Below are 12,930 nucleotides of genomic sequence, written 5' to 3' on the forward strand. Positions count from 1 at the left end.
GTGAGGCGCACTTAGGAAAGGATTAGCTTAGGCAAGGAGAGAGAAAAAATAAGAGCATTTGAGAAAATGGAAGAATTAACAAGAAGGGGGAGGAACAGATCCAGATTTGTCTCTAATATGTACACAAAGCCATTGGAGAAGCTATATGTGTTTATTTGACTTGGATTTCTGTTAATTTAAACCTTTTAAAAAATCATTTATCTCTCCTTACACAAGGCTTCCTCTGGAGGGTAGAGCCTGAGGTCGTTGACTGTGGAGGCCAGGGTGCAAGGGTCATGTGAGCACTCAGAGTTTTGAGCAAAAGGCTGTTTCAGGTGCTCTTCCAGGTTATCTATCTCCATGCAACAGAAATATCAGGGGCCTGCAACGTAAGGATTTTCCAAGAGTAATATTTCAAATTGAGGGGAAAAGTCTCAAGGTTTTTTGTTTTTGGTCTTGTTTGTTTTACAGTAACTTCTTAAGACGAAGGGCCGATGAAAAGAAGGGGTGGAGGGAGCCAAAATCACAGCGCTCTTGGTGGGGGGGGTGGGGGGTGGAGGGGGCGCACCGGGGTCTGTGTCCCCTTTCAAGGGAATCTGCACTTTCCAAAGCCTGTTGGCGCCCTCGGACGGCTTCCCAAGCACACTGTGTTTGGGGTTATTGTTTCCAGTGTGCTCAACCTTTCCTCAGATGTCACTGAACTGTGCTTTGGGTTAGCCTTCGGGGCATTGACCTGTCAGCAAATAGATAATGTTTTCAAAAAGCTTGAATTCTGTTCGGTGTTTTATAATGATGAAAACTGAAGCTGGAAAAGGTTGTAAAACCCTTTGACTCTCCACAGTAGAGTCTCTTGTTTCTTTGGCTTCCTCAAGTTCACGCTCACAGGTAAGTGACTTCTATTCTCTATAGCATTGAGGACTACAGTCTGCAAGTCCATGTCCTCCAGCTTCTACTTTGTGGGGTGTTGTGTTTCTGGTTCGCTAAAGGCTGTCCTCTTGTGATGCGATAATACTGTAATGCTCGGGTAGGAACTCGCAGAGTACATTGATACTTTCATAATGTGATGTACAGTGCAGATGGCTCTTGGTCGCTGTCTCATTTATAGCAGTACCGCTTTATGCATCAGCTGTCTTGAGAATCTGTGTGTGTGTGTGGTGTATGGGGTATGTGGTGTCAATGGGTGAATGGACCAAATAATCTGCCCGAAGTAAAAAAGCCAGTGAACTTTTAAATCTTGGCTTTATGAAAGCACAGTGCTATTTGCACAGATAACCACAAATCCCATCCCAGAAAGCTGGTGCTGGTTTAATAGAGAACGATACCGGCTTTCTCTTTTCTCCAACACCATGCTCATCTCCTCATCCTCCCATTCTCCAATAATTTAGATACTAAAAAATATGAGCTCTGGATGCGTGGCTAGAGTGGGGAAAGGTTGGTTTCTAGAATCTACGTCCCCGTGTTAGGTTTCCCTAGCTAGTAAAAATCACATGTTGCTGATGATTGGGACATCTCTGAAGGATGTGGCTGCCGATCAAATATCGGATGATATCCGGGAATAAAGTGTGCTATTTACAAGTGTTTTGAGGGAAGACTAGCTTACTAGACATATTAGAGACAAATTATAATGACTGCACCCCAAACTCTTAATATTGGGATGTAATAGTGGTTATCATTAAACTTGTAAAGTATTAACTTATTTATAGGCTCTTGTTTGATAGAAGTTCTTTCTGTGTGCAGCCACACTCCCACCTCAGCCCCATGCGCCCCCTACCCCTCCAGACTTGGGTACCCTCCTCCTCTGCTCTGCAACCCTCTGCTGTTATCTCCGGAGCCCGCATTTCCCTGCCTGGGAGTTAACTGATTACATGCCCTGCCCCCCACTTGATCGTAAGGCCCTTGAATAATTTGTGTGTCCTCCTACTAACAGTAATGGTGACAAATATTTGCTGATGAATGCTGGAAATAGATTAGGAAGTAGTGTAAGGGAAAAAAAAAAACAACCCTGCTCACTCCGTGGTTTTAAAAGACACTGAAATTGCTAAAAAAAATAAAAAGAAAAAAAATGCCCAAGTTCCATTGCAAGAATTAAGTGTTAGAGTTGGGGGTTGGTTTGCACAGATGGGAAAACTGTTCGTGTAGAGACCAAGAAAAGCTGGGAGTGACGTCGACCTTAAACTCTTTTGTTTGAGAGCAATTCTTTAGTCCTCCATTTCATTTCATTGCCTTGCCCATCAGCTGCAGCCCTCGGGGCGAAAGGGGCCTCATTTTTATCCTAGCCTAACTAATATTACTTTCCTCCTTTTAATGATCCTTGGGAGAAACAAATCATTTGCTGGGTTTAATAATATCAAAAGTGCGCTACTTGCATTTCTACATGTCAGCGGTGAAAGGCATTTTCAGGGCTTAAAAAAAAAATCAGAATTTGTGGCTTAGGAGGTGACTTTCAAATTCAAGAGGACCAGGGGCAGTTCTGCTTGTCTCTCTGAGCAGCCCAGGGAAGGGGGAGCATGTGGTGCTGGCGGCCTTGAGAGCTTTTACAAAAGGAAAGGCCTCACAAGAGAAAAACCAAGGAGAATATTCACAGTGTGCTCTCGGCTGGGGTGAAGGCCACTCCACCCCTGAGCCTGGCCTTGTACCCCTCGCTATCCCTCCAGCATCTCAATGGCTGGTAGGGCATTTAGATCTTCCTTATTATCTTGGTCTGGATGAGACAAACCTCAGCCTCTTCCTCCTGAATTCAGTCGAAGCAAGATCAACATGTTTCAAAGATAGTATTCGGGAGAAAATGAGATGGAAAGCAGAACAAATCTCCCCAGAGACAACTGAAAACATGAAACCCTGGTAGAGTAGAGAACCGACAAGAGCCTAAAGTGACAGGAGCTGGGCACTGATGGCTTAGCCGTGGGGCACCACAAGTCCATTTCATTTGGTCGCCTCAGGCCTATCTGCCCGGGAGAGAGATGAACTGTGTGGTCCGTGCCCTGCTAAATGAGGGTGCCCGCTGCCTGGCCTGGCAGAATGTTTCACCCTTCCCAACCAGATTTCCTAGTCCCTCTGTGTGTGGGCTCTCAAGTTCCAAGCCTTATCAGAGCATTGGCTTTTTTTAACAAGTATAAAAATGATCATATATTTATCTTGCCTAAAAGTCCTTATTAGTTCCCTTGCCATTGGGATAAGGTCCCAAGTCCTCAGCGTTAAAGACGAGGCCCTGAGGAATCCAGCAGCCACATCCTTCAGAGATGTCCATCCACTTTCCCTCACACTCACTGGACATTCTTCTGTCCTTGAGCCTACGTGCTCTCTCTGGGGTCTGGGCCTTTTCATGTGCTCTTCCCTGGCTGGGATGCTTTTCTCTCTCCTGTTTCCTTGGCTAACTCACCCTCATCTCTTATGTCCCATGCTGAAAATGCATTGGCTCCAAAGCCTCCCCCAGCTCTCTAGACCAGGGCAGGGCCTCTGCTTGAGGGTTTAGGAGATGCTCATGCTATCCCTTCACTCACAATCACCAGGCTTGTCATTTCTTATGTGGCACCTGTCTTCTCTGCCACACTGTAAGTTCCCCAAGGACAGGGCAGGTTGGAGGGCTGGTGCTCCATATGATTTTTAGGTTGGGTAAATCAGGCAATATTTCTCCTCAGGCACCAAGCTGTCCTGGACTGACCTCATAATACAGAAGTCAGCAAACAGTTTCTGCAGAAGGCTAGAAAATAAATGGTTTAAGCATTGGTGGGTGGGTGGGGGGATGTAAGTATAGTTTCTGTCACAGCTACTCAACTCCTCCATTGTAGCACAAGAACAGCCAAAGACAAAATTAAAACTAATAGACATGATTGAGTTCCAATAAAGCTTTCTTTACAAAAACAGGCAGTGGGCCGAATGCTCCTATTATATTTGTATCTTCAGCCTGGAAGGATTCCAGCTTCTGGGAGAACTATTTTCACCCCTGACCTGTTTCTTTTCTCTCTTCTTTCTCTCCCCTTCCTTCCTTCCTTCCTTCCTTCCTTCCTTCCTTCCTTCCTTCCTTCCTTCCTCCCTCCCTCCCTCTCCTCTTTCTTTCTTTCTTTCTTTCTTTCTTTCTTTCTTCCTTTCTTTCTTTCTTCTTCCTCCTTCCCTCCTTCCCCCTTCTTTCTTTCTTTCTTCTTCCTTCCTTCCCTCCTTCCCTCCTTCCCCCTTCTTTCTTTCTTTTTCTTTCTTTCTTTCTCTTTCTTTCTTCTTCTTTTCTTTCTTTCTCTCTTTCTTCTTTTCTTTCTTTCTTTCTTTCTTTCTTTCTTTCTTTCTTTCTTTCTTTCTTTCTTTCTTTCTTTCTTTCTTTCTTCTTCTTTCTCTTTTTCAGCTCTCCTGCAGCATCAATAGCCAGACTGGTGTCTTGAAGTCACACTTAACAGCCTTGATGTAATGGTCCAAGGTGGACACTGACATTTTATATTCTTTGGATTTTTGGTTTGTCCCTGACATGGCTTATAGAACTTTATCTCATCTAGTTTTGACAGCCTCAAGTCCTCCATGGAACTGCTTATTTATCCCCTTTCTGAGGTTTGTCTGTGTGCTAGGTTCTGTCAGGCAACCCATCCAGGTGTTACTTTCTGACTTCTCTCTCTCCTCCCCAGTAGTGGTCTTCCAGAATATTGTTGCAAGTGTTCTAAAGTAGAATTATCTGTGATGTGTCTACCAGTAAAGGTCAGGAGACTGTCCTCTGTGTTGATAAGATTACACATCTTATCAAAGAAAAGTAAACTTCAACCCTGGATAGTTAAACAGAAGTACAGATAGTCTGCACATAGACCACATGCCATTTAGCAGAGAGGGACGGTGGTGCTGGCATGGACAATTAAAAATTCTTGGGGGATTCCACAATTAGGTGGCCAAAGTCTGCTAGTCAGTGCTTAGAAATCTTGATTTCTGGCTTTCAACTCCTAGATTTTCTAAGTTTATTGAAAGACCATCTTCATGGAAGACTTGAAAATTCTCAATCTGTTTCCAAAGAGATTTTTTGCAGATTAAAATCATTTACTTTATGAAAAGGCAGAGTGAAAAGAAAATAGCATGGTACCTTATTTTCAATTCTGAGTTCTTTTGTGTGGTTAAAGTAAAATTTTGTTACTGTAAATTGTTGGGAAAACTTAATTAAAGCTTCCTGCAATGTGTGATACCCAAGAAGCCTTCACACACTTTAGGAAGCTCAAGAACAAAATTGTTAGCTTAGGTACTATAGATAACAGCCGAGAGAGTAGAATTAGATGACATTACACCTGCTGATATTGATGGGGAAATGATGTGACAAAACACCATAGCATGCTTAAATCGTGGAATGTACCTGGTGAGGAGGAGACACACTCTTGCAACCCTGTGAAACAAACCTGTTTATCACTGAAAACTAGATTCCCACTCTGTTCCCAGGGTTTCAGAAACTATCGGAGATACTTTCCAGCATCTGCTATGTTTCCCAGGATCTCATCTAATAAAAAGGGAATTAACCAGTGGAAGAACACATGGTCTAATGATATACCAGAATTTCATTCTATGCTTATAATGATATGAGGCAATTCACCTAACATCTGGAAACATCGCCTTTCCTGGAAAATATCATAAGCAAGAGCAATTTCATGATTGGGTGCCTAAATAGTCACTCATAGCAAGACAGAGGGATGTTTGGTATTTTGGGGGGTTGCATAATGACCTTGTTTTTGCCTGTGCTTGGGCAAAACTATGGACTGGCCTTGCTTTGTTTCATTTTATCTCTGGCTTTCTGACAGCATCCAATCTGGAGCAAACCCCCACTTTCTTGGATCCTCTCCCAAATCACCTAACTGAAGCTCAAGTCCTATAAAGATATTCTTTCTAACACCCTCTTACTGAGGCCCCCATGATCTCCACCACATGTTCTTCCTCACTGAAATAAGTAATAAATCCAGATTGTTCAACTACAGTTGTGCTCCCGGTGGTCTTTGGCTGAAGGGCACTGTCAATGCTAGGGGATGGAAATCCATGTTATTTATTTATTTTTTTTATTCTTATGTTAATCCCCATACATTACATCATTAGTTCTAGATGAAGTGTTCCATGATTCATTGTTTGTGCATAACACCCAGTGCTCCATGCAGAACGTGCCCTCCTCAATACCCACCACCAGGCCAACCCATCCTCCACCCCCTCCCCTCTAGAACCCTCAGTTTGTTTTTCAGGAAATCCATGTTATAGATGAATTTTTGTGTTTGAGCATATTACTCTTTAATAGTAAAATAGAGATCCCAAAAATCACTGCATTCTGAAAGAAGTGAAATGTAAGCAAACCCAATGTGAAAACAACTGTACAGAATTGCTGAGGGCACAGACAGAGGAAATGAAGAGAGTAGGTTGGTTGATCATCATTCTCCTCCTTGATAGAGGGTGGCTTACTGCAAGTGACCCCAGAGGGGGTGGGTAGGAAGACAGTTTGTAAGCTTGGAGGCCAAAAGGAATGTTAGCTGTTTTCTCCCTTTGTGCCAACTGATGTGCAGACACAGTTTCATGTCATTCTCACACTAGTCCTGCAAGGCAGATTTTATCACCGTCACCACCACTGACTTGAATGATGGAGAACAGGGCCTGGAGAGAGGTTAAAAAACATATGCAACAACATGGAGAGAAGCCAGAGGATCTGCGAGACTCTGAAGTTCATGGACAAGATACTACACCACCGGTCTCTAAGTGCTGCCAAATATTTGCACACCAGTGGAAAGAAACCTTTTTAAATGAAGAGCTAAGCCAGGAAAAAAAACCATTGAATACTGAATTTTTTTTAAAAAAGTGTTATTTTAAAATTAGATGTAATATTACAACTATTGTTAAAGTATTCTTATTTTCTCATTATCCAAGTATTTTTTTTCCTTTTGAAAGATAAATTTTTGGTTAAAATTTCAAAAATGATATAACCTGTGAGCATTGCATTCTCTGAATGTAATACTGCTATAGTGAATAAATTTTGTTGTTAAATAAAAGAATTTTGAATCTAGTTGATGTACTTTTTAAAAATTTACTGACCTCCTAAATTGCTTAATGAAATGATGTTTCTCACTCTACTTCTTAATATTGACTTTATTTTTTAAAATTTATTTTTTATAAATCATGTTGATTGGTACTATTATGTTGATAGTACCTTTGATAAGATGTAATGAGAAGGGTACTTGACCTCTGTGGTTTTCCTCCCCAAAATATACAACCCCTGTCTAATCCTGAGAAAAGTCCTGAGAAAAATATCAGTCCCATTTTAGGGGACATTCTGCAAAATAACTGCTCAATACTCCTCAAAACTGTCAAGGTCATCAAAAACAAGGAAAGTATGAGAAATGGTGGGAGCCAAGAGGAGCTTAAGGAGATATAATGACTTAATATAATGTTTCCCTCTACATCTTTGCAATACTTTGTACTACTAGATACTGAATCTTCGCCAGGATTTCAGTTAATGGTCTTAGTATTCGTTGCTGATCATTACCCAAAATCTATTCATTGGAGTTGTAGATAATGATTTCTCTAATTTTATGGGGTTTTAGAAATCAGTAATGGATATTGATTTTTATTGAATACCTTTTCTGCATCTATCAAAATGATCATATTTTTTAGTAAATGATTATTGCGTTCCTGGGATCAACATTGCTCATTATATTTTGTTCATGAACTGCTGAATTATACTTAACGTATGTAGCAATTTTAAATCTATTTTCAAAAAGTAATTATAATTCTATTTTTTCTTATAACATTCTTGTTTGTTTTGATGCCAAGGTTAAACTTGTTTTAGAAAATGAGTGAGTAGCTCTTCCCCTGGTCCACGCTGGACTTACCATATCCTCGATCTTGAAGATGCATTTACAAAGGAGCACTGCAGGCTACTCACCAGTGTTAAGTGTTGTCCTTCCAGACACTGACCCAAGAGTGTCACCAGTTGGTTGTGCTGCTCTAGTGGTTTTTATTTTTACTCATGAAAGGAAGGAAGGAAGGAAGTATGGAAGGAAGGAGGGATGGAAGGAAGGATGGAAAGAAGGATAGAAGGATAGACAAGCAGAAAGGACAAACAAATAAAAAGTAACTATCCATTCATCAACTAGAGAAAGCCATAATCAATGGTTTGGCTTTATCTTTCTTAATAATTGACTCTTTCATGGAGTTATTGACCAATTAAAAAATCTGCTTTTTAGTGAAGATTGAAATTGTTAGTGAAAGTTATTTCTTGCACCAAACTGTTCTTTCATTTGACTACTTTGTTTAAAGAAGAGAAAATAAATAATTACAATGGTTATTTTATTTTATAGGGTTATTGACTGCAGATTGCAGTCACCATGTCTGACTCAGTAATTCTTTGCAGTGTGAAGAAATTTGGAGAGGACAATTATGGTTTAGAGTCAGAAAGCTTCCGTAAGTGGACTTTTTCTCTTACTGTCTCTTACATAAAAAGAGGTTAGACAAGCTAGTGAACTTTCAAGGGGCAGAAGAAAACCAACAATAATATGGAGAACAATTACTGGATGCATTTCTTACCCACAAATGGGTGGTTCGCTCCAGAATCAATGTAATGGAATGTTTGAAAATGACAGGTAAAAACACATGAAGTGTGGGTGAATGCGGGGTGGCTGCGTACACTGAAGGACACACCAGTGGAATTGGTACCTTTTGCAAGACTGAAATCATGGCAGGTCCAGAAACTAATGCCCAATTCCATTTCACTGATATCAAAACATGTTTCAACTCTTATACTCTCACAGGTAGAATGAATTATGTACTGGCTACATATGGAGGCATTGCTTTGATGGTCTTATACTTCAAATTAAGGTCTAAAAAAGCACCAGCTGTGAAAGCAGCATAAACGGATTTTAAACTGTACCTCACCTGTTAAGTTCCCATGCCTGGAGAAGCTAATGTCAACTCATCATGTAATACTCAACCTGTACAATAAATTAAGAACCTAGGAAAAAGAAACCACACAAAGTGTGGGTGAATGAAAGTATCTCATCTATAAATATCCAGCACTGGTTATTATTATTGCCTTTATCCATCTATTGTTGTAATTGATTATAGTAGTAATTATTTAGTGAGAAACTACCAAGACTATGCTGGCCAGAATGAGATAATGGGAAAGAGGACCCATACATTAGTACCTAACATCTAGTGAGCACAAGTGATTCCAAGCAATTATTATTATTATTAGTTTTTAAAGATTTATTTACTTATTTGAGGGAGGGAGAGAGAGTGCCCAAGCAGGGGAAAGGGCAGAGGGAAGACATAGGGGAAGCAGACTCCCCACTGAATGCTGAGGGGAAGCCCAACTGAGGGGGCTCCATCTCGGATCCTGAGACCGTGACCTGAGCTGAAACCAAGAGTCGGACGCTTAACCGATTGAGCCACCCAGGTGCCCCGCAATTATTAGTTTTTTAAACAAATCCTATGATTTTACAACTTACAGAAGAAAAAATGAGACTTGAATAAATTTTTTAAAACTTGGCAAAGATTACATAACCAATAATTAATGGAGCCATCATCCTAATCCAGTTCTGATTCCTAAACCCAAGATATTTAATCTCTATCTGTGCTATAATGTCTCTTTACTCTTACTTAAATTAAATTAATTAAAATGCCAGGGAATCAGGATGTGTTGTCCCATGGCGGTGGTTGACATTAACACCATGAAATTCCTTTCCCTGTTTCTTCCCTACACCCATGACCCTGTACCCCACTTTCACTGCCTACCCTCCATTTGCTCCCATCTGTGCTGGGGAAAATCATATCCAGCTCAATCCTGTGGTTTCTCCTGGCATGGGATTGTCAACATCATCTTACTGTCTAGTTAATTTGTAGTCTCAATTTTAAACAGATAAATTCTCATGTTTCTAAGAAACAAAACAATAAATACTTATTTTACTCAGTAGTTCAAAAAATTAGATTTTATTCAGCTAATTTAAAAATGCTGGTCTCCTGTTGACATTCAGAAAATACAAATATGTCATATCCTGTAGAAATATTGAAAAATGTAGTCAAGCTAGCAGTCCTGAACCTGACAGAGTGTTTTCTTGTGTAATGAGAGACAGAGAGAGAGAGAATGAAAAAAAAGGAGAGAAAGGCAAATAGTCATTTTGCTGTGTTCCATGAATAAAGCTAATTTATGGGAATGTTTTCCTGGAGCAAAATTGTTAATGACTATGTTGTTGTGTCATTATTAACTGCTTTGTGCATTGTTTTTATCCTGACAGATAACAATGATAAGAATTCAAGGTAAGTGACTATTTCAACAATACATCATCTTTTCTAGAATAGCTCCCTAATATTCCTTTTAAAGGCACAAAACAGAGATAATATTTTCATGCATCTTGTACTTCTTATAAAATGGCATGGGTAATCCATTCCTTTTCTCTTTAAAACATTGCTGTAATTGATTTCAAAAACCTTTTGAAATATTCCTTCTGTATTGGGTCCAAATCTCCTCCGTGTATCCAGCAACACCACAGAATTTCTAACCTAAATGGGCAGAGGAAAAGTTGAACAATTATGATTTCATGAGCACAGGGGAGATCCATAAACCTCAAATTCTTCCCATAGACAAATACAAGAACCCTAAAATTTAATTACTAGATACTTCTCTTTAGTTTGAGAGTTTAAATTCTCACATAAAAATGTCAGTTAATCATACATTGGTATAAATGTAGGACTAGACAGAGTCTAACCTGAGAAGACAGAAGGCAGGCACCAGGCAAGTTCCTAGAAAGAGGTGGTAGGAAGGCAGAGGTTGAAGTTATAAAGGAAATTCTAAGTAATTATATAAGAAAATCTAAGTAAGTAGAGTGCTAGGGTCAGCCTGGGCCTAGAAGAACCACGCTTTTCTCACTGGGTAGAAAAAAAATGAAAACAGGTGTGGGTGTAGATGAATGGCAATGAGAGAATGAATAGGAAGTTTGAGTGAATTCTTCAGTTTTTAGAGGAGATGGATCCATCTTCTGATACATGTGGTAATGTAGAATGAGAAGATCATGGTGAAAGTTTGAGAAAGCTGTGGAGGCAAATGGAACAATCTGTAGACAGATGAAGTACAGTGCTGTAGATTGAGCTAAGACTGGAGATAATATTCATTCATTCATTCATTCATTCATCCATTCATTTCACAAATATTAATTAAGTGCCTACCAGGTGCAGGCACTATTACAAGGGCTTAGGATACAGAAAAGAACAAAATGGGTCAAAACATCTGTCCTTGAGGAGTTTACATTTTAGTGAGGGTGACATAATATGCACCATAAATAAATACGATATATAGCATGGTAGCTAGTAATAATCTATCACTTTCTTTCTAAGAAAAAAAAAAAGCAAACATGGAATGGAGATACGGAATGATGTGGGGAGAAAGTTGAAATTTTAAAGGCTTTGGCCAGGGAAGGTCCCATTGAGAAGGTGAGTTATGAGGGAAAGTCTGAAGGAGATGAGGGGGTTGGTCATGCAGGTATCTGAAGAAAGAGCTTTCTGGCGAGAGGAAACAGCAAGTGCAAATGGTCAGAAGTGAGAATAAATTTGACCTGAACAAAGGTCAGCAAAGAGGCCAAGTGGCTCGGGTGCTGAGAATTGGAGTGCAGTAGGAGGAGCCAAGTTCAGAGAGCCAATTGGCCGGACCGTGGAGGGCCTTGGGCATCTCAGCAAGGACTTGGGATTCTACTCTGAGCTGGAGGGGAAGCTTAGGGCAGCTGACTGTCAGGCATGGCATGTGTTGGCATCAGTTCACATGATGGAAAGCTTGTCTCCAGCAGGCCCCACAGCCTGGCTTTGGGAGGACGGGGCAAACAGCTGCATGGAGGCAGAGATGGAGTTTCCAAAGATGTAGTCGGGAAAAGGATTAAGGATGATGGTAAGAATGTAGTCCAAATGGCTGGTGTGGGATCTGGGATGCATGGGGAAGAAAGCACAATCTTGATGGGGTTTTAACATTTGTAAATTAATGAGGGTTTAAGGGACTGCAGACCTCAACTAAGATGACAAATAGGTGTAGAAGGAGGAAGGAAGTGACAAAACAGGATGCATAGGCCATCCCAGAATGCCAATGGAGTAGTTTCTGGTGAAAGAAAGGTCCAGGGTGTATCCATGAATGGATGACTCAGGTGAAGTAGAGATCCCTGGAGTTGAGACAGTCAAAGATGGGTTAGATACAACTTTATGAGAAATGAAATGAGTAAGAAATACTAAGGAAATACAATTTTATGGGAAGTATGGGAGTTTTTAAAACTTTCCCATCATATCAATACTATTTAATGTAATTGTAAAATTTTTTTTTTTAAAGATTTTATTTATTTATTTGAGAGAGAGAGAATGAGAGACAGAGAGCATGAGAGGGAGGAGGGTCAGAGGGAGAAGCAGACTCCCTGCCGAGCAGGGAGCCCGATGCGGGACTGATCCCGGGACTCCAGGATCATGACCTGAGCCAAAGGCAGTCGCCCAACCAACTGAGCCACCCAGGCGCCCAGTTGTAAAATTTTTAAGTGCTAGAAGGAAGCTTTAAATCAGCTAATCCAACCACCTCAATTTACATTACAATGAAATGTAAATAGAAACAGGTTAAGGGTCAAGGCTGAGGTCCAACAGTTTTATGTTAGTATAACTGGGAGTACAGAGCACTTTTTATTTTCTTTCAGTACCTCTCAGAAAAGCTTCACTGAATCTCTGCTGAACATGAGATATAGCTATACTGAAATCTCTGGAAGAGGTAAATCTTAAAAATACGCTTGTTTTTAGGATGCTAGGTGTGGCAAGAATTTCTGTCAGTGGGGACTTTTATTTCTCACTAAAGGATGACTCATAAAATCCTTACCTAGGGAGAATTTCTCTTTGTTTTGGAAAGAATGGTCTATAAATCCATATGTTTTTCTCTTCAGGTTACAAGATGAAAGGAAAAGTGACAGCAGTCAAGTTGGCTTCTTTCAATTGGTAATAAAACTGTGCTGATTT

At 40.3% G+C, this 12,930-nt stretch overlaps 1 protein-coding gene and 1 pseudogene across 4 annotated transcripts in view; both read left to right on the top strand.

Annotated features, from left to right (window-relative positions):
* The first annotated feature begins 641 nt into the window (after positions 1-641).
* ABCB11 (ATP binding cassette subfamily B member 11) overlaps positions 642-12,930 on the top strand; it is an 84,454-nt gene continuing 72,165 nt past the window's right edge. For 2 of the 4 annotated variants that reach the window (XM_081814247.1, XM_081814246.1), the window contains exons 1-5: positions 644-864; positions 8,318-8,367; positions 10,197-10,218; positions 12,618-12,688; positions 12,858-12,909. Coding sequence is in view for 2 of the 4 variants with exons in the window: in XM_081814250.1 (XP_081670376.1) it covers positions 8,292-8,367; positions 10,197-10,218; positions 12,858-12,909 (150 nt within the window). In the remaining 2 variants the exon portion in view is untranslated. Of the gene's footprint in view, positions 865-8,264; positions 8,368-10,196; positions 10,219-12,617; positions 12,689-12,857; positions 12,910-12,930 lie in introns of all 4 variants that reach the window. The other 2 variants (XM_081814250.1, XM_081814245.1) reach the window with 2 other exon arrangements.
* On the top strand, positions 8,514-8,851 carry LOC102736570 (ATP synthase F(0) complex subunit k, mitochondrial pseudogene; annotated as a pseudogene).

The sequence above is a fragment of the Leptonychotes weddellii genome, chromosome 3 (genome assembly GCF_054177405.1).
Source record: "Leptonychotes weddellii isolate Sample4059 chromosome 3, ASM5417740v2, whole genome shotgun sequence".
Lineage (NCBI taxonomy): Eukaryota > Metazoa > Chordata > Mammalia > Carnivora > Phocidae > Leptonychotes > Leptonychotes weddellii.